The sequence below is a fragment of the Hyla sarda genome, chromosome 2 (genome assembly GCF_029499605.1).
Source record: "Hyla sarda isolate aHylSar1 chromosome 2, aHylSar1.hap1, whole genome shotgun sequence".
Lineage (NCBI taxonomy): Eukaryota > Metazoa > Chordata > Amphibia > Anura > Hylidae > Hyla > Hyla sarda.
Window position 1 is genome coordinate 47,483,808 of NC_079190.1, and position 22,583 is coordinate 47,506,390.

A 22,583-nucleotide genomic window follows, 5' to 3' on the forward strand; every position below is an offset into this window, starting at 1 on the left:
TACTTTAACATAGTGGTAACATTTTGTGGTAACTTGCATCCTTTGTTGGTGAAAAAAATGAAAATGTTGCATTTTTCTGACTTTGAAGCTCTCTGATTGTAAGGAAAATGGATATTCAAAATAATTTTTTTTTTGTTCACATTTCCAATATGTCTACTTTATGTTTGCATCATAAAATTGACAAATTTTTACTTTTGGAAGACACCAGAGGGCCTCAAAGTTCAGCAGCAATTTTCCAATTTTTCACAAAATTTTCTAACTCACTATTTTTCAGGGACCAGTTCAGGTTTGAAGTGGATTTGAAGGGTCTTCATATTAGAAATACCCCATAAATGACCCCATTATAAAAACTGCACCCCCGAAAGTATTCAAAATGACATTCAGTCAGTGTTTTAACCCTTTAGGTGTTTCACAGGAATAGCAGAAGGAGAAAATTCACAATCTTCATTTTTTACACTCGCATGTTCTTGTAGACCCAATTTTTGCAAGTGGTAAAAGGAGAAAATTTTTACTTGTATTTGTAACCCAATTTCTCTCGATTAAGCACATACCTCATATGTCTATGTAAAGTGTTCGGCGGGTGCAGTAGAGGGCTCAGAAGGGAAGGAGCGACAAGGGGATTTTGGAGAGAACATTTTTCTGAAATGGTTTTTGGGGGGCATGTCACCTTTAGGAAGCCCCTAGGGTACCAAAACAGCAAAAAAAAAGCACATGGCATACCATTTTGGAAACTACACCCCTCGGGGAATGTAACATGGGATAAAGTGAGCCTTAATACCCCACAGGTGTTTCATTACTTTTGCAAATGTAAAAAAGAAAAAAAAAATGTTTTACCTAAAATGCTTGTTTTCCCAAAAATTTTACATTTTTAAAAAGGGTAATAGCTGAAAATACCCCCCTAAATTTGAGGCCCAATTTCTCCTGATTCAGAAAACACCCCATATGGGGGTGAAAAGTGCTCTGCTGGTGCACTACAGGTCTCAGAAGAGGAGGAGTCATATTTGGCTTTTTGAAAGCAAATTTTGCTCTGGGGGCATGCCGCATTTAGGAAGCCCCTATGGTGCCAGAACAGCAAAAAAAAAAAAAAACACATTGCATACCATTTTGGAAACTAGACCCCTCGGGGAACGTAACAAGGGGTAAAGTGAACCTTAATACCCCACAGGTGTTTCACGACTTTTGCATATGTAAAAAAAAAAAAATTTTTTTTTTACCTAAAATGCTTGTTTTCCCAAAAATTTTACATTTAAAAAAAAGGGTAAAAGCAGAAAATACCCCCCAAAATTTGTAACGCAATTTCTCCCGAGTACGGCGATACCCCATATGTAACCCTAAACTGTTGCCTTGAAATACGACAGGGCTCCAAAGTGAGAGCGCCATGCGCATTTGAGGCCTGAATTAGGGACTTGCATAGGGGTGGACATAGGGGTATTCTACGCCAGTGATTCCCAAACAGGGTGCCTCCAGCTGTTGTAAAACTCCCAGCATGCCTGGACAGTCAGTGGCTGTCTGTAATACTGGGAGTAGTTGTTTTGCAACAGCTGGAGGCTCCGTTTTGGAAACAGTGGCGTACCAGACGTTTTTCATTTTTATTGGGGAGGGGGGCTGTGTAGGGGTATGTGTATATATAGTGTTTTTTACTTTTTATTTTATTGTGTGTTAGTGTAGTGTAGTGTTTTTAGGGTACAGTCACACGGGCGGGGGGTTCACAGTAGTTTCTCGCTGGCAGTTTGAGCTGCGGCAGAAAATTTGCCGCAGCTCAAACTTGCAGCCGGATACTTACTGTAAACCTCCGCCCATGTGAGTGTACCCTGTACGTTCACATTGGGGTACAAAACTACAACTCCCAGCATGCTTCCCAGCATGCATCTGGTGAAAGGTCACATGACCTGAAACGCGTCATGCTTGGCGCTGACTCCTGGGATTTTAATAGTTTGTCATATTGAAGTTTCTCCATGTCGATGTTTTTAACATGGGTTTAATAAAGGTGAAATTTCTTAATCGCTGGCATCTATCTGCTTTCTTCATAATTTATAAATCTGTTTAACTTTCTGGAGACAGTTGATATATAAAAAAAAAGTTTTTTCCTGGATAACCCCTTTAAATTATATTTTAGACACATAAGAATCATGAAATAGTTTTTCCGTCTTTTGATCATCGCACATGCACCTCTAGCTGACCGATACTTCCAAAAGTCATGACATCATATAGGAGCTTATGGAAATATGAGCATTCCCATGACAACTGCATAGAGCAGTGTTTCCCAACCAGGGTGCCTCCAGCTGTTGCAAAACTACAACTCCCAGCATGCCCGGACAGCCGAAGGCTGTCCGGGCATGCTGGGAGTTGTAGTTTTGCAACAGCTGGAGGCACCCTGGTTGGGAAACACTGGCATAGAGAACGGGCTGATTACAAGAGGTTCACTGTCTCATCTATGGAAAATGTGAGTAATTTACACTTCTATATATTGTGTTAACTCTTTATGAACCTCTCCCCCACCCCAATAATGAGTGACTCTACCATGAAGGGATGTCCCCTCCCCCCTCTATGACGCCATGAAATCAACATCTGTCCTTAGTGTCATAAATATAGTTTATGTAAACTGTATAAAAAAAACTTTTATAACTGTATAAATGCATTTTAAAGCCTTCGTCCAAAATCGCACAGACGACACATACTGTAAATAACACAAAGAGAAAGAGGGATATAGTGTTATACAGTGTTATTCCGGGAGCAGGTCGTCCCCCAACTCTTCATCTGCAAACTCCTCTTCTTCCACTCTCTTCTTGGCTGCCGTTTTTGGTCTTTCGATTTGTGGACCGAGGGGGTCTACATAGGACACATCTGCAATGTCAGAACAGAAAAGACAATCAATTAATATGTTCTACAATCTAGAAATATATTGGACCAATATTGGATCAATGTGCTGTATTGAAAAGCTTGTATGAGGTTAGAGAATATGGCCTTTTCTTCTAGAAACAGCAGTAACCCTTGTCCATCACGTGTGTCTGGTAATTTACCTAAGCTCCACTGAAAGTGAATGGGACTACGCTGCATCTCGGTCCCTCCCCCCCCCTGGCCGTTGATTGGCAGCTGTCATACCGCTATATACTGTGGAGCGGCATAGTATGGCCCTCGTTCTGTATATGTAACATGTAAGGGATACATCTTTTGTCCAGCCTCAGATAAGGCATAAACCATTAAATTTAATTTCCCATTAAAGGGGTCCTCCCGTGGAAAACTTTTTTTTTTTTTAAATCAACTGGTGCCAGAAAGTTAAACAGATTTGTAAATTACTTCTATTTAAAAAAATCTTAATCCTTCCAGTACTTATTAGCTGCTGAATACTACAAAGGAAATTATTTTCTTTTTGGAACACGGAGCTCTCTGCTGACATCACGAGCACAGTGCTCTCTGCTGACATCTCTGTCCATTTTAAGAACTGTCCAGAGTAGGAGAAAACCCCCATAGCAAACATATGCTGCTCTGGACAGTTCTTAAAATGGACAGAGGTGTCAGTAGAGAGCACTGTGGTCATGATGTCAGCAGAGAGCAATGTGTTCCAAAAAGAAAAGAATTTCCTCTGTAGTATTCAGCAGCTAATAAGTACTGGAAGGATTAAGATTTTTTTTTTTATAGAAGTAATTTACAAATCTATTTAACTTTCTGGCACCAGTTGATTAAAAAAAAAAAAAAAAAAAGGTTTCCAAGGGAGAACCCCTAAAGGAACCCCCCGATCCACTGGCCAATATTCACATTCATTCATATTGTGGAGGTAATTTATAAAATGTATAAGCCAATGCTTCCCAATCAGGGTGCCTCCAGCTGTTGCAAAATGACAATTCCCAGCATGCTGTCCAGGAATGATGAGTATTGCAGTTTTGCAACGGCTGAAAGGCCGCAGGTTGCCTACCTAAGCTCCAGAGAAGTGTTTTCCACCCAGTGCGCCTCCAGCAGTTGCAAAACTACAACTCCCAGCATGCCCGGACAGCCAACGGCTGTCCGGGCATGCTGGGAGTTGTAGTTTTGCAACAGCTGGAGGCACCCTGGTTGGGAAACACTGGTATAAGCGCTCTGAGCTGCACAGTTATACATAGTGAATAGTCAATAAGGAGGAGACCTGTCCAGAGGAAAAGTTGTTGGGCTGCCCATAGCAACCAATCAGATCGCTTCTTTCATTTAAAAAAAAAAAAAAGGCCTCTGTAAAATGAAAGAAGCGATCTGATTGGTTGCTATGGGCAACTCAGCAACTTTTCCTCTGCACAGGTTTTGATAAATCTCCCCCTAAGTTCTCATCTGATGACATGGCCTTTGCGGCTGCAAAGTTCTTACCGATTTCTTGGTTGGCGCTGCTTTCATAAGGATCACTGGCGGTTGGGAGTGATTTTAGTTTAGCGCTAAGGCGTTCTCCTTTAGCGCTGGTACCACTGCTCTGCCCACTGTCTGAAATAACAATTAAATAAAAAAAAGAATTTAAATGAATTGCGCACTATTTAGAGCAGCAGTCCGGATCCAGGAACAATATGCGAACATGAAGTTTACGTGTAATCTACTTGTCTGGGTGTTCTTTCTCCAAGAATACAGGTAGAATAAAGAGGATTTCCATACAAACCTTAAAGGTGGAAAAAAAAATGTTTTAATCAACTGGTGCCAGAAAGTTAAACAGATTTGTAAATTACTTCTATTAAAAAATATTAATCCTTCCAGTACTTATTAGCTGCTGAATACTACAGTGGAAATTCTTTTCGGAACACAGTGCTCTCTGCTGACATCACGAGCATAGTTCTCTGTGCTGACATCTCTGTCCATTTTAGGAACTGTCCAGAGCAGCATATGTTTGCTATGGGGATTTTCTCCTACTCTGGACCGTTCTTAAAATGGACAGAGATGTCAGCAGAGAGCACTGTGCTAATGATGTCAGCAGAGAGCACTGATTTCCAAAAAGAAAATAATTTCCTCTGTAGCATTCAGCAGCTAATAAGTACTGGAAGGATTAAGATTTTTATATAGAAGTAATTTACAAATCTGTTTAATCTTCTGGCACCAGTTGATCTGAATACTTTTTTTCCCCCCCTACGCAGTACCCCTTTAAAGGGGTACTCCGGTGGAAATTTTTTATTTAAATCAACTGGTGCCAGAAAGTTAAACAGATTTGTAAATTAGTTCTATTAAAAAACCTTCCAGTACTTATTAGCTGCTGAATACTACAGTGGAAATTCTTTTCGGAACACAGAGCTCTCTGTTGACATCACGAGCACAGTTCTCTCTGCTGACATCTCTGTCCATTTTAGGAACTGTCCAGAGCAGCATATGTTTGCTATGGGGATTTTCTCCTACTCTGGACCGTTCTTAAAATGGACAGAGATGTCAGCAGAGAGCACTGTGCTAATTTCCTCTGTAGCATTCAGCAGCTAATAAGTACTGGAAGGATTAAGAATTTTTTATAGAAGTAATTTACAAATCTGTTTCACTTTCTGGCACCAGTTGATTAAAAAAATTAAAAAGTTTTCAGCCGGAGTACCCCTTTAAAGGGGTACTCCGGTGGAAATTTTTTATTTAAATCAACTGGTGCCAGAAAGTTAAACAGATTTGTAAATTACTTCTATAAAAAATTCTTAATCCTTCCAGTACTTATCAGCTGCTGTATGATCCACAGGAAGCTGTGTAGTTCTTTCAAGTCTGACCACAGTGCTCTCTGCTGACACCTCTGTCCGTGTCCGGAACTGTCCAGAGCAGAGGCAAATCCCCATAGCAAACCTATCTTGCTCTGGACAGTTCCTGACGTGGACAGAGGTGTCAGCAGAGAGCCCTGTGGTCAGATTGGAAAGAACTACACAACTTCCTCTTTGGTACACAGCAGCTGATAAGTACTGGAAGGATTAAGATTTTTTTAAAAGAGAAGTAATTTACAAATCTGTTACATTTTCTGGCACCAGTTGATTAAAAAAATAATAATAATAATAATTGTTTTCCACCGAAGTACCCCTTTAAGCAGGTCCATATATTTGTACACCAGAAGTTACATTGACAGAGAAGACATTTTTGCATGAGACAACAGGATCTGCTGCAATACTGACTTCTCCACAACTTTCCCACCGACACAGCATGCAAGCCGAAAAGATTGTTCATGGTTTGATTAAAGTAGAAAGAAGTCACATGAAATGTGTATGGATGCTGCACACAATAAAGAGGGTATTTCCCTAAAGTGGTCGGTGGGGACCCAAATCATCGGTCCCAGGGGCAGCTGCTGTCAGTCAGAGTTGCATGCTATGTATAGGTGACTGATGCCATAGATTTATAACACAAAGCAAATAGGGTTTAAAGGGGTACTCCGCCCTTAGACATCTTATCCCCTATCCAAAGAATAGGGGATAAGAAGTTGGATCGCGGGGGTCCCGCCGCTGGGACCCCCATGATCTCTGTGCAGCACTTGCCGTTCATGTAGAATGCTTGGAGCGGGCGGCAGGGGGTCATGATGTCTCTCATAGACTTGCATTGAGGGGGCATGGCGTGACATCACGACCCCCCCCCCCCCCCCCGTCCTCTCCAAGCGGCAGGGGAACAAAATGTTCCGAACGCTGGGGCAGCGGAGTACCCCTTTAAAGGGTACCTTTCATCAAAAAAAACTTTTGATATATTATAGATTAATGTATGCAGAATAACTTTCCGATTGCATGTTATTAAAAAAATATGCTTCTTTCTATTTCATTTTCCATTTTGAAAAAATAACCACTAGAGGTCTCCCTACCAGTCCTTTTTATAGATTTCAGACTCATGCTGGAGTCCTAAATCTCAGACTGCAGCCGGGACACAGATAAGCTCAGCCGGCAGCTCTGAATCTTCTCCTCTCTGTTTACAACGGCATGTGCAGAGAGAAGAAAGATCGGAGCTCAGTAAAATGAATGAGGGCATGCAGTAAGGCAGGGTCAGGAGTATGCCCTGCTGTGCTATGAACACAGTGCTGGCTCCTGCCTGTCTGATTGACAGGCAGGGAGCAGTGCTGAGCTTGTCTGTGTCCCGGCTGCAGTCTGAGATTTAGGACTCCAGCATGAGTCTGAAATCTATAAAAAGGACTTCTAGGGGTCATTTTTTTCAAAGTGGAAAATTAAATAGAAAGAAGTATAATTTTTAATAACATGCAATTGGAAAGTTATTCTGCATACATTAATCTATAATATAACAAAAGTATTTTTTTTTTGTTGAAAGGTACCCTTTAATGAAGCAACTTTGAGGAAATATTTACACAAGGTCAATAGGCTATTGGCCATCCATTGCATCTATTATTTAGGTGTAATTAATCTATAAAATATTTGGCCTCATACACAAGGCACATGGTTTATACTAACCAATCTATCTAGAGAAGAACAGATTAGTCACGCAGACAGGATTTGTGCGTCTTTATGGGGTAAGGCACTTGTGAAATCCAAATTTACAATCTCATCTTCTTCAGTCAGTGTTCACATCTGAACGTGTAAAACACACCCCAATGGAGTCACCTCCTGTTAGTTCTTAGAGAAATATTTCACACCAAGATTCACATTTTCTCTGTGCACTGTGGAGGTTTACTCAATGAGCTCAATAAAAGACTTAAAGGGGTACTCCGGTGGAAAACATTAATTTTTTTTTTTTAAATCAACTGGCACCAGAAAGTTAAAACAGATTTGTAAATGACTTCTATTTAAAATATCTTTACCCTTCCAGTACTTTTTAGCAGCTGTATTCTACAGAGGAAATTATTTTCTTGTTGAATATCTTTTTTCGTCTTGTCCACAGTGCTCTCTGCTGACACCTCTGTCCGTATCAGGAACTGTCAAGAGCAGGAGAAAATCCCCATTGCAAACCTAAGCTGCTCTGGACAGTTCCTGACACGGACAGAGGTGTCAGCAGAGAGAACTGTGGACAAGACAAAAAATAAATTCAAAAAGAAAAGAATTTCCGCTGTAGCATACAGCTGCTAAAAAGTACTGTAAGGGTAAAGATTTTTTAATAGAAGTCATTTACAAAGGCTGGGTTCACATCACGTTTAGTCCCATATGGGACCGCATACGGCAGGGGCAGCTGAAAACTTGCGCTCCCGTATGCGGTCCTGTATGTAATTCATTTCAGTGAGCTGACCGGAGTGAAACGCTGACTCCGATCGGCTCATTTTTGCCCCCTATGCAGTTTTCCCACCGCACCTAAAATCGTGGTCGACTACGATTTTAGGTCCGGTGGAAAACCACATAGGGGGCAAGAATGAGCCGACCGGAGTCAGCGTTTCACTCCGGTCAGCTCACTGAAATGAATTACATACAGGACCGCATACGGGAGCGCAAGTTCTCAGCTCCCCCTGCCGTATGCGGTTCCGTATGGGACAAAACGTGATGTGAACCCAGCCTAACTTTCTGGCACCAGTTGATTTAAAAAAAAAATAATAATAATAATGTTTTTTAACTCCTTTAAGCAACAGAACTGACTGTGTGTTATTAGTTATATTGGGGTGTTGCCGTAACCGTTTAAATATCCGGCAAAAATCTTTTACATGTTGTTTTTTTTCTTCCCCCTCTGTTTATAATCCATTGAAAAGACACCTGACGGAAACAGAGTCAATGGGGTCCTTCATGAAGCATACTGTCCGGCTCAGTTTCCCGCTGCTGAACGGAGTTTCGATGCACATGTGAACCCAGCCTAATAAATGCCGAAATCATGATAATTTCAACGGGCTTACTCAATTAGACTTGCAATGGTACAAAACTAGTATATCATGGAACAGTAGGGTAAAATAAAGGAAAGAGAAGACAAGGAGAGGACAGCGCCTCGTGTGATTCCGTGGGTATAATTCCCACTTTTACCCCCGTGTGATATGCGCTCACCTGGGGGACTTACGGAAAAGGTGTATCACCCCTCAGACTGGAGATTTCGGGCTGCAGCCTGCAGAAACTTGGCCGAACACCTCGGGTGGCGACCGGCAGGAGATAACATTATTGGAGAAGGAAAAAGATGTTCTGCAGCAGTGCTGCCCTTCTGAGATCAATTTTCAGATAGAGTCCGGTATGGTAAAAGTATTCACATTTATTTGTGCAAACATATAAGAACAGACAAGCAAGACGCGTTTCGGGGTTATCTTACCCCTTTCTCAATTGCAGGTTAAAAGCTGCAATTGAGAAAGGGGTAACATAACCCCAAAACGCGTCCTGCTAGCCTGTTCTTATATGTATGCACAAATAAATGTGAATACATTTACCATACCGGACTCTATCTGAAAATTGATCTCAGAAGGGCAGCACTGCTGCAGAACATCTTTTTCCTTCTCCAATAACATGGAACAGTAGGGACCCAATATTTCTATGGGTGCTGTAATATGGGTTTATGTAACAATGAAGGTGTGTGAAGCCATAATACAGCAGTCCGCAGGCACTCAGATTGAGCGGCTCAGATATTACCACTGATAATAAATAAGAAGTATACACAAGAGCATGATAGTGTCACCTAACATATTCATGACCAGTTTTTAGCATTTCAGGTAATATCCCCAAATAAGAAATTTACAAATGAATATATTTGTTTTCCATATATTTTTTATTTTCATTCAAGCCAGGGTTGTTTTGAGCAAGATCATTTTACTTTATTTCCTATTAAAAATTCATCTTGGAAAGTCTTGAGTTACACATGGCGCAGGGTTCCCTCTTACTTCTGGTAAAAAATAAATTCAATCTTTTGTGTTTTAGGTATACTGTATATCTGTTTGTATATTGTTGTTGTAGTTTTCATATACTGGGAGACAGATTTACAATAACTATTAGAGATGAGCGAACTTACAGTAAATTCGATTCGTCACGAACTTCTCGGCTCGGCAGTTGATATCTTATCCTGCATAAATTAGTTCAGCTTTCAGGTGCTCCGGTGGGCTGGAAAAGGTGGATACAGTCCTAGGAAAGAGTCTCCTAGGACTGTATCCACCTTTTCCAGCCCACCGGAGCACCTGAAAGCTGAACTAATTTAGGCAGGATAAGTCATCAACTGCCGAGCCGAGAAGTTTGTGACGAATCGAATTTACTGTAAGTTCGCTCATCTCTAATAACTATGATGATCATGGTTTATGGTACGTGTACTCAATCTGTAGCATAGACATTCTAAAGCCAAGCTGTAGAGCAGTGTTTCCCAACCAGGGTGCCTCCAGCTGTTGCAAAACTACAACTCCCAGTATGCCTGGACAGCCTTTCGCTGTCCAGGCATTCTGGGAGTTGTAGTTTTGCAACAGCTGGAGGCACCCTGGTCGGGAAACACTGCTGTAAGGTGTGTCCATTTTTTTGTGGTAGATTTCCAGGCACTTTTAACAAGGTAAATAACCTTAAAGGGGTACTCCGGTGGAAAACATTATAGATATATAGATATATATATTTTTTTTTTAATCAACTGGCGCCAGAAAGTTAAACAGATTTGTAAATGACTTCTATTAAAAAATCTTTACCCTTCCAGTACTTTTTAGCAGCTGTATGCTACAGAGGAAATTCTTTTCTTTTTGAATTTCTTTTTTGTCTTGTCCACAGTGCTCTCTGCTGACACCTGATGCCCGTATCAGGAACTGTCCAGAACCAGGAGAAAATCCCCATAGCAAACCTATGCCGCTCTGGACAGTTCCTGACACGGACAGAGGTGTCAGCAGAGAGCACTGCGGACAAGACAAAAAAAAGAAAATAAAGAAGAAAAGAATTTCCTCTGTAGCATACAGCTGCTAAAATGTACTGGAAGGGTGAAGATTTTTTAATAAAAGTCATTTACAAATCTGTTTAACTTTCTGGCACCAGTTGATTTAAAAAAAAAAAAACATGTTTTCCACTTGAGTACCCCTTTAAGAACAGCCCTGACCTCTGAGGAGGTTAACTGCTTTCATGTGCTGGTTTCTGGGTGAACATGTCAGCAAATTCATAAGAACATTCTCTGTCTTTTATACCGTGTTTTGGTGTCGACTCTCTTGGCTGCAAGCGGTATACTGTAATTTCTATGTCAATGTTTTTGTACGCAGCCGCCGCCGCAGTTTTTCTCCTTCTCTCCCGCCCCCCACACACCTTATACATACATAAACATTTTACAAACTTTAACAAGCAATGATAGCTCAGATCTGGTAGGGATCTGTCGAGCTGTTTAAATGAAGACTTTTTACATCTCTAGATTTTAGTGTTCATGGAAATAGAAGTCCCAGCAGACCCATAAAGCACAACAGCAGCTGCAGACCATCCTACATTTGGAAATGATGGGTACAACCCTGAGTGGATTTAGAGTAAAGTCGACGCTTAAAGGGGTACTCCGGTGGAAAACTTTTCTTTTTTTTAAATCAACTGGTGCAAGAAAGTTAAACAGATTTGTAAATTACTTCTATTAAAAAAAAATCTTAATCTTTTCAGTACTTTTTAGCAGCTGTATGCTACAGAGGAAAATCTTTATTTTTTTATTTATTTTTTGTGTTGTCCACAGTGCTCTCTGCTGACACCTGATGCCTGAACTGTCCAGAGCAGGAGAAAATCCCCTTAGCAAACCTATGCTGCTCTGGACAGTTCCTGACACGGACAGAGGTGTCAGCAGAGAGCACTGTGGACAACACAAACAAGAAATTCAAAAAGTAAAGAATTAGCATACAGCTGCTAAAAAGTACTAAAAGGATTAAGATTTTTTAATAGAAGTAATTTACAAATCTGTTTAACTTTCTGGCACCAGTTCATTAAAAAAAAAAAGTTTGTCACAGGAGTACCCCTTTAACCCCTTAAGAACTTAGCCCTTTTTCACCTTAAGGACCTGGCCATTTTTTGCACATCTGACCACTGTCGCTTTAAACATTAATAACTCTGGAATGCTTTTAGTTATCATTCTGATTCCGAGATTGTTTTTTCGTGACATATTCTACTTTAACATAGTGGTAATTTTTTGTCGATACTTGCATCCTTTCTTGGTGAAAAATCCCCAAATTTGATGAAAAAAATGAAAATTTAGCATTTTTCTAACTTTGAAGCTCTCTGCTTGTAAGGAAAATTAATATTCCAAATAATACATTTTTGGGTTCACATATACAATATGTCTACTTTATATTTGCATCATAAAATTGATGAGTTTTTACTTTTGGAAGACACCAGAGGGCTTCAAAGTTCAGCAGCAATTTTCCAATTTTTCACAAAATTTTCAAACTCACTATTTTTCAGTGACCAGTTCCGGTTTGAAGTGGATTTGAAGGGTCTTCATATTAGAAATACCCCATAAATGACCCCATTATAAATACTGCACCCCCCAAAGCATTCAAAATGACATTCAGTAAGTGTATTAACCCTTTAGGTGTTTCACAGGAATAGCAGCAAAGAGAAGGAGAAAATTCTAAATCTTCATTTTTTACACTCGCATGTTCTTGTAGACCCAGTTTTTTTTATTTTTACAAAGGGTAATAGGAGAAAATTTTTACTTGTATTTGAAACCCAATTTCTCTCGAGTAAGCACATACCTCATATGTCTATGTAAAGTGTTCGGCGGGCGCAGTAGAGGGCTCAGAAGGGAAGGAGCGACAAATGGTTTTTGGGGGCATTTCACCTTTAGGAAGCCCCTATGGTGCCAGGACAGCAAAAACAAACAAACACATGGCATACTATTTTGGAAACTAGACCCCTCGGGGAACGTAACAAGGAATAAAGTGAACCTTAATACCCCACAGGTGATTCATGACTTTTGCATATGTAAAAAAAAAAAAAAAAAAATTATTTTTTACCTAAAAAGCTTGGTTTCCCAAAAATGTAACATTTTTAAAAAGGGTAATAGCAAAAAATAACTCCCAAAATTTGAAGCCCAACTTCTCCCGATTCAGAAAACGCCCCATATGGGGGTGAAAAGTTCTCTGCTGGTGCACTACAGGTCTCAGAAGAGAAGGAGTCACATTTGGCTTTTTGAAAGCAAATTTTGCTCTGGGGGCATGTCGCATTTAGGAAGCCCCTATGGTGCCAGAACAGCAAAAAAAAAAAACACATGGCATACCATTTTGGAAACTAGACCCCACGGGGAACGTAACAAGGGGTAATGTGAACCTTAATACCCCACAGGTGTTTCACGACTTTTGCATATGTAAAAAACAATTTTTTTTTCCCCCTAAAATGCTTATTTTACCAAACATTTTACATTTTTAAAAAGGGTAATAGCAGAAAATACCCCCCAACTTTTGAAGCCCAATTTCTCCCGATTCAGAAAACACCCCATATGGGGGTGAAAAGTGCTATGCTGGCGCACTACAGGTCTCAGAAGAGAAGGAGTCACATTTGGCTTTTTGAAAGCAAATTTTGCTCTTGGGGCATGCCGCATTTAGGAAGCCCCTATGGTGCCAGGACAGCAAAAAAAAAATCCACATGGCATACCATTTTGGAAACTAGACCCCTCGGGGAACGTAACAAGGGGTAATGTGAACCTTAATACCCCATAGGAGTTTCACAACTTTTGCATATGTAAAAAAAAAGAAATATTTTTTTTACCTAAAATGCTTGGTTTCCCAAAAATTTGACATTTTTAAAAAGGGTAATAGCAGAAAATACCCCCCAAAATTTGTAACACAATTTCTCCCGAGTACGGCGATACCCCATATGTGACCCTAAACTGTTGCCTTGAAATACGACAGGGCTCCAAACTGAGAGCGCCATGCGCATTTGAGGCCCAAATTAGGGACTTGTATAGGGGTATTCAGTGTTTCCCAAACAGGGTGCCTCCAGCTGTTGTAAAACTCCCAGCATGCCTGGACAGTCAGTGGCTGTCTGGAAATACTGGGAGTAGTTGTTTTGCAACAGTTGGAGGCTCCGTTTTGGAAACAGTGGCGTACCAGACGTTTTAAATTTTTATTGGGGAGGGGGGCTGTGTAGGGGTATGTGTATATGTAGTGTTTTTTACTTTTTATTTTATTTTGTGTTAGTGTAGTGTAGCGTTTTTAGGGTACAGTCGCACGGGCGGGGGGTTCACAGTAGTTTCTCGCTGGCAGTTTGAGCTGCGGCAGAAAATTTGCCGCAGCTCAAACTTGCAGCCGGATACTTACTGTAAACCTCCGCCCATGTGAGTGTACCCTGTACATTCACATTGGGGGGGGGGGGAACATCCAGCTGTTGCAAAACTACAACTCCCAGCATGTACGGTCTATCAGTGCATGCTGGGAGTTGTAGTTTTGCAACAGCTGGAGGCACATTGGTTGTGAAACACCGAGTTTGGTAACAAACTCAGTATTTTGCAACCAGTGTGCCTTCAGCTGTTGCAAAACTACAACTCCTAGCATGCACTGATAGACCGTAAATGCTGGGAGTTGTAGTTATGCAACAGCTGGAGGCATACTACTTTGGCTGGGGATGCTGGGGATTGTAGTTAAGCAACAGCTGGAGACACACTGGTTTGCCTGGGTGCCTTCAGCTGTTGCAAAACTACAACTCTCAGCAGTCACCGACAGCCAACGGGCATGCTGGGAGTTGTAGTTATGCAACCAGCAGATGCACCACTACAACTCCCAGAATGCACTTTAGCTGTTTGTGCAAGCTGGGAGTTGTAGTTATACAACAGCTGAAGGTACACTTTTCCATAGAAAAAATGTGCCTCCAGCTGTTGCAAAACTATAAGTCCCAGCATGCCCATAAGGGAATGCTGGGAGTTGTGGTGGTCTGCCTCCTGCTGTTGCATAACTACAGCTCCCAGCATGCCCTTTTTGCATGCTGGGAGCTGTTGCTAAGCAACAGCAGGAGGCTGTCACTCCAACTGCTGCTCCCGCACACAGGTCAGTCCCTCGTCGCCGCCGCCGCGAGACGTTGCGAGAGTGACACCCGCAGCAGGTGCCCTGATTGGTCGGCTGGTAAACCGGCCGACGAATCAGGGCGATCGTGAGGTGGCACCAGTGCCACCTCACCCCTGCTGGCTATGGCTGTTCGGGGCCGTCAGAGACGGCCCAGATCAGCCAGTAATTCCGGGTCACTGGAGACCCGATTGACCCGGAATCCGACCCATCATGACCCCCCTGGGCGATATGCCGCAATGCCTGCTGAACGATTTCAGGCACCGATTCGGGCACCGGCTCCGCTCCAGCTGGCTGCGGGGGGCCGGGAAAGCTGATGACGTACTCATACTTCATGAGTCCTTAAGGACTCTGAAAAGGAGACATATGAGTACGTCTTCAGTCCTTAAGGGGTTAAAGGGGTACTCCGGTGGAAAACATTTTTTTTTTTTTTTTAAATCAACTGGTGCCAGAAAGTTAAACAGATTTGTAAATTACTTCTATTAAAAAATCTTTACCCTTCCAGTACTTATTAGCAGTTGAATGCTACAGAGGAAATTCTATTCTTTTTTATTTTCTTTTTTGTCTTGTCCACAGTGCTCTCTGCTGACACCTCTGTCTGTGTCAGGAACTGTCCAGAGCAGCATAGGTTTGCTATGGGGATTTTCTCCTGCTCTGGACAGTTCCTGATACAGGCATCAGGTGTCAGCAGAGAGCCAAGACAAGACAAAAAAAGAAATATAAAGAGAATAGAATGTCCTCTGTAGCATACAGCTGCTAATAAGTACTGGAAGGGTAAAGATTTTTTAATAGAAGTAATTTACAAATCTGTTCAACTTTCTGGCACCAGTTGATTTAAAAAAAAAAAAAAAGAGTACCCCTTTAAAGTGAGAAGTGGCAACTTGTTAACGGAAAGCTTTGCTTTCACATTTAACTTTTTTTTTTGTACATAAATTGTCCCCTACAACACGTTCCACAGATGCCCTCTCTATGCCCAATCTCATCCTTTTTGGTTAAGCTTAAAATCATTTAACCTAACTGAAAAAAAAAAATTGTAAAAAGGAGGTACTGGAATCTTTACTTATACAGTGGTCCCTCAACATACGATGGTAATCCGTTCCAAACGGACCATCGTTTGTTGAAACCATCTGAGGGATCCGTGCAATGTAAAATATAGGACAGTGGTCTACAACCTGCGGACCTCGAGATGTTGCAAAACTACAACACCCAGCATGCCCGGACAGCCGTTTCCGGGCATGCTGGGAGTTGTAGTTTTGCAACATCTGGAGGTCCGCAGGTTGAAGACCACTGGTAGAGGAAGTTGTACTCACCTGTCCCCGCCACTCCAGACCGTCACCGCTGCCCGGGATGCCACCTTCCATCGCTGTCGCCGCGTCCCCGGGGTGTCCCCGACGCTCCAGCAAGGCCTCTGCTTCCCCGGCATCCTCGCTCTCAGACGCCGCCATCACGTCGCTACGCACACCGCTCCTATTGGATGACGGGACGGCGTGCGCAGCGACGTGATGACGACGATGGAGAGCGCTGACGATGCAGAGGATCCCCAAGAGGACGCGCCGGAGCCCCGAGAACAGGTAAGTGATCGTCAGTGGAACACACAGGGCACAGTAAGCAGCTATCCGGTGGCAGCTGAATCAGTCTGCGCTGCCGGATAGCCGTTTATGCGATGGCCCCGACATACAAAAGCATCGTATGTTGATGCTGCCTTTAACATGCGATGGCCTCTGAGAGACCATCGTATGTGGAAATGATCGTATGTCGGGGCCATCGTAGGTGGGGGGGTCACTGTATAGACAAAAAAATAAAAATAATTCTATAGTATGCGGCCATAATCAGTACACTGGCGAGTGGGCGGCGCAGTAGTAAACAGTAAAACCTGTACTCTATCTGCCATGCACTCACACACATAATACAGAAGTATTAAACCATTGCTATGAGGCTTGGCACCTTTCCCTGAGCCCTTTTGTGCCAATAGATGCTGTTTTTGTTTTCCACAATACAATCAATGGTCCAAACTACAGTAATCTCTCAAGTTACAATGGCCTCAGATTACAATATTTCCAACATACAATGGTCTTTTCTGGACCTTTGTAACTTGAAACCATACCCCCCCATACAATGCTACAGACAGTCCAGATCTGTGAAACGTGTCATTGGCTGGAAGAACTGACCAATCAGAATGGACATTCACTGGTAAAACCCTTGTTATACTGAAGTGCAGGCACTGACTGGTGTCTGGTAGCGCTACCTTTACAGTACAAGGAGGTATTACATGTTCTGTACTCTTTACCTGTACCAGGGTTAGCTGCGCCTTTGGACACCAGGTGAGGGAGGCTCTGTGTTACTCTTTTAGGACATTGCATGTACTGTACAGGACCCTGAAGAAGCTCCTAACCTCTACATAGACAGTGATTACAGCTCCCAGCAGATCTTTCTTAATTGCTTAATCTGTATAAGTTATCTACTTATTATTTTTTGTTCTTCACTTTTTTCCTTTTTTGGGCATTTTGGTGGCTTCAGAACCAATTACTAGGTTTCCATACAGTTATGGTCTCAACATACAATAGTCCGGGAACCAATTAATATTGTAACTTGAGGGACCACTGTATACATCTTGAAGACTGGGTCACCACTTGTTATATGGCTTCCTATAAGTCTTGAGGGGGAAGTATTTTATTCTTCATCATAAGCAAATCAGACCATTATTCACTTTCTTTCTATAGCAGTATTTTCCAAACATTGTGTCTCCAGCTGTTACAAAACTACAACTCCCAGCATGCCCAAACAGCCATAACTAAATAATCTCATCCATAATTGTTAAAAAGCATACTAAATGCTAAATAGCCTTGTGCCATACTAAAGAAATAAGGCAGAATAGTGCTATGGATACCAGTGCTTAAAGGGGTTCTCCGGTGTTTAGACATCTTATCCCCTATCCAAAGGATAGGGGATAAGATGCCTGATCGCGGGAGTCCCGCCACTGGGGACCCCCGTGATCTTGCACGCGGCACCCCGTTTGTAATCAGTCCCCGAAGCGTGTTCGGTCCTGGTCTGATTACGGGCGACTACAGGGCGGGCGGCGTGTGACGTCACGCCCCCGTGTGATGTCACGCTCCGCCCCTCAATGCAAGCCTACGGGAGGAGGCGTTATAGCTGTCACGCCCCCTCCCGTAGGCTTGCACTGAAGGGCGGAGCGTGACATCACACGGGGGCGTGACGTCACCGCGGTGCGGTGGGGCGGTAGGGGGCGCGGAGCGGTGCGGCGGTGGGGGGGGGCAGTCGCGGTGATAGGACTCGGGAGGACCCCCGGACAGGCAGGGGGAGAGAAGCGGGTGGCGGCGGCATTCTATGGCACCGCAAAAGCAGCTGCAGTTCATTGATTTAAAGCGCCCGTTTTAAATCAATGATCTGCAGCGGTGTCGCGGGGGGATAAATAGCCGATAACTTATACCGGAATATCGGTATAAGTTATCGGCTATCGGCCCTAACCTGCACCGATTATCGGTATCAGCCCTAAAAAAACGATATCGGTCGATCCCTACAATTTACTGCACCAATTTACTCCACACCGTTATCATTAAAACTGTCTTGTGTCAGACACACCTAGAGTACAATATATATACAGTATAAGGGCTTACCACTACTCGCACTGCCTTCCCTGCCCTCTCTTCGACTGCGGGCACTGCCATCTCTGCCAGATCTAACACGCTGCAAAGGAAAGGACGAGATTTAGTGCGAAGGGAAAGTAGACATATGTCTTGATGATGCATAATTTTTGTAAAAAAAATTCTGCAGCTTTAGCATTGACTGCAGGCAGAGGGATAGTCCTTCATGGGACTCAAATTTACAAGATTGGTAGACATGAGAAGTTAATGTATTACATAGATAGAACTTCAACTACTGATGGCTTATGAAAGGTATATATGTGGCCGGACAAGGCTTCTCTGGTCAAAATAAGCTCTCAGTCAGAGGTGTTATTAATAGGATTAGCTGAACGCTATAGTGGCTCCTTGGTGAAAAGGGGTGTCTCTGGTGAGACAACCCCTTTATAGGGATTCTGTCAGCTCTAGATGATGCTCAGAGCGGAAATGTCAAAGAGGCTGTGAAATCTGCTGCATGAATGCTTCCTCCTTCTCTCCTGCCTTACAAGATTTATCTACAGTGCTCAGTTTATCAGTCAAGGCAGGAAAGGGTGGGGGAGGGAGGAGGCATGCATGCTGCGGCTCAGCACGGCCTCTGACATTCGAGCTCTGAGTATATTAGAGCTGACAGATTCCCTTTAACTATAAAAAGTCTTGATTGTATTGTACAATAATTAAACCATACTAACCATTATAGGAATAGCCAATATGTATATGTTATTTATTGTCATGGCCTAAAAATGCCTAACAATCTTTACTAATGCTAAAAAGATAAAGTATGTATGTGTTTTTTTTTTTTTTTTTTACATATCTTATAGAAGGTTTCTTTATTTTATTTTCTCACATTTCAATGCAAGTCATAAGCTGAGTCACCTTAGGGTCTACTGTACTATGTTCTTAGATCATATTGTATAATGAGGCTTTTAGCTGAGTCTACCTACGACTTATAAAACCAGGAGTCCTCCAAAAACAGCCGAGTTATAGAAGCAGTGAGTCCAGGATAAAAGTATGGAATCTTTATTCCCACAATGCAACGCGTTTCGCAGAAGTTCCACTTCATCAGGCATCGATGAACGATTTAGGACTTCCTGATGATACAGCAAATCCAAATAATAGAACCAGGGGTAAATGCAGTTTCCGGATAAGGTGACATGTAGCAGCTACGGTTCAGGTGAATTGCAGCCAGTGACATTTGATTTGACCCATACAGATGGGTGTAGAGCCTGAACCTTACAGCTAAAATTGAAGAGATCACAGCCATTAGGCAAAGATTTCACCTGCTAGAATACACTGCATCAGGAAACATGTGTATGACATTAATGGGTTATACCAGTGGTTTCAAACTGTGGCACTCCACATGTAGGCAATATCTGGGGGGCCACAGATTGAGACCACTGGGTTATACATTCAGCTCTCGAGCAAACTCAACGGTAGGCAGGAAAGAGTTAACAAACTGAGGACAACGCCGACTGGGAAATATTTGTGTAAACCTTAATATGAAGAAGATTTTTAGAAATATGATGGGAATTTGCCGGAGAAGGCTGCTGCTCACTGAATGAAAGTGAAAAACAACCCCCATAATACACTGCCTGGATGAGGATGAACATTTATTCCACCAAAGCAAAGATTTGTTTCCACAAATGATTCTGATAAATATGTAAAAAAAAAACCTGTAACACCTTAAGGGCTGGAACAATATTAGCCTTGAGGATATGAATAATTTTATGCATTCCAGCAGTCATGATCTTTTAATCGTGTTCTCCTTAGCTGAATGAGGTTTTGTTTTATTTCTGGGTTTTTTAATGTTTTATTTGTGGTGTGTTTTATGTTTTATCCGTGGTGTTTTTTATGTTTTATCCGTGGTGTTTTTTTATGTTTTATTTGTGGTGTTTTTTATGTTTTATTTTTGGTGTTTTTTATGTTTTATTTGTGGTGTTTTTTTTAGGTTTTATTTGAAGTGTTTTTTTTAGGTTTTATTTGAGGTTTTTTTTTAAGTTATATTTGTCCTGTTTTTTAGGTTTTATTTGTCCTGTTTTTTAGGTTTTATTTGTGGTGTTGTACTTTAGTTAAGTGTCCGGCTCTAGAGTATATACATTAGCGTTTTATTTATAGTCATATCAATTTTTTGGAAATATTAAAGGAAATAAAAGCAATTCTTATGTACAGTACATTTTACATGCAGCATATTCAGGTGGTTACAGAAGAGACTGTACCAAATCATGTCTAATTTATGTCTTGAGACTTATAGTTAAAAGGAGAACTCCGGGATACAAAACTTATCCTCCATCCTAATGATAGGGGATAAGTGTCAGATCGAGGGGAGTCCGACTGCTGGAACCCTCTGCGATCTCCTGTATGGGGCCCCGGCTTTCCTCCTGAATGGGGCATGTCAACCATTGCACAAAGCGGCGGCCAATACGCCCCCTCCTTGCTGCTCTATGGCAGAGCCGTAAATTGTATCCCATAGAGCTGCATTGAGGGGGGTGTCGGCCATCGCTTCATGCGATGGTCGACACGCCCCATTCAGAAGGAGAGCCGGGGCCCCGTACAGGGGTCCCAGCAGTCAGACCCACTGTGATGTGACACTTATCTCCTATACTTTGGATAGGGGATAAGTTTTGTATCCCTGCGATTTCCTTTATCTACTGTAAAAATGTCTGCTTTTTAATAATTTGTTTAGCAATGTGATAGGCTGACTGCAAACATAAGATATGGGACTCAAATGCATAACATGATTAAAGCAGGACTCTCCCGCTGAATTCCACAATCAACATAGATTAGAGGTTTGTCATATGTTGGCAAAAGGTTAACAGTGGATCTTCTCAACTATCCTGACCTATAGGAACAAGTAACAACTTATAGATTTATGCTGTCCGAACTATAGGCAACATAAAATCTGATATGCTCCATCATGATAAATAAATACGTTTTAACGCTGCAGCGGTTTAAAGAAAAAGTTGGTTTAAAGCCCAAGTTGTGGCATCAGGTAAGTTTCTTGGAGGTGGTCTCCCTGGCTTTTCCCTGCCTAAAATGACAAGTCTCTCCCAGCTGAGCTGGGTGGGGGGACTGTGTCCCAGACACTTCCCTGGTGCCATGGCTTGGGCTTTAAAGCGTACCTGTAAAAATGACCTAGGGGCATGTTAAAAGATTTATCGGTCGGTGTCTCAGTGTTCAGACCCCAACCGATGACTTAAAGGGGTACTCCGCTGCTCAGTGTTTGGAACAAACTGTTCCAAAGGCTGGAGCCGGCGCCAGGAGCTCGTGATGTCATAGTCCCACCCCCTCATGATGTCACACCCCGCACAGGCGACAGAATCTGGCGCACAACGACGACAAAACATTTCGGGTTTACAATAGTAAATAAGGGCCATTGTCTGGACTTATTACTAAATGATCTCAACTGATGGAAAAATACAGAAAGCTTTTTATGTATAATTGTGTGTATGTTGTGGCTGCTTTATTTTTATTTTTAAATCCATTTTATTACTCATTTGGGATTTATCACTTTCCTTGAAATGTTCATAAATACTTCACTGCACTCGTGCATGGATGACATGTAGCAGCCTCTTCTAATCAGTTCCTTCTGCTTGTGAAATGTGTATTCTTCTCTTTGTTAACCGACCAAACATCACCAGGATCATGCTTGGCAATATAAAAGGGTGGAAACATTGTCTCAGACGCTCTCTCTCTCATTTAAACACCCCCCCCCCCTTTATACTGAAGAGTGGGGCGTAACAATAGACACAAGGCTCAGCAATCCTAAACTTCATTACAGACAGAGCGGTGGGAGAAGGTTTCTGCTGCAGTAAGCTGCCTACCAGACAAGCATCATCCTGATCTCTGCATTTTCCCCAAATATCACCAATGCGCAAAACTCTTAATGGCCAATAGGATGGTGTGACAAGTTATGCATTTGATCTGCTTTCTTTATTAGTCTATAGAAGTAAAAAAAAAAAAAAAAAAGTCAAGCTAGTGCGCGCAGCAGTTTCTGCAACTTCCATAGCCTTTAAAAGGGTACTCCCCCCTAGACATCTTATCCCCTATCCAAAGGATAGGGGATAAGATGTCTGATCACGGGGGTCCTGCCGCTGGGGACCCCAGCAATATAGCACGCAGCACCCACCTGTTACTGCTCCGGAAGCGCTGGAGGGTCTTGCTCCGGACTACAGGGGCGGAAG

General features: G+C 42.2%; 1 protein-coding gene across 1 annotated transcript in view; it reads right to left on the reverse strand.

The window, feature by feature from the left end:
• Nucleotides 1-2,578: 2,578 nt before the first annotated feature.
• Nucleotides 2,579-22,583, reverse strand: part of IFT88 (intraflagellar transport 88) — an 89,085-nt gene continuing 69,080 nt past the window's right edge. The window contains exons 24-26 of the mRNA XM_056561723.1: nt 18,403-18,472; nt 4,333-4,443; nt 2,579-2,844 (exon numbers count right to left, since the gene is read on the reverse strand). Coding sequence (XP_056417698.1) covers nt 2,723-2,844; nt 4,333-4,443; nt 18,403-18,472 — 303 coding nt within the window. The 3' untranslated portion in view covers nt 2,579-2,722. The remainder of the gene's footprint in view (nt 2,845-4,332; nt 4,444-18,402; nt 18,473-22,583) is intronic.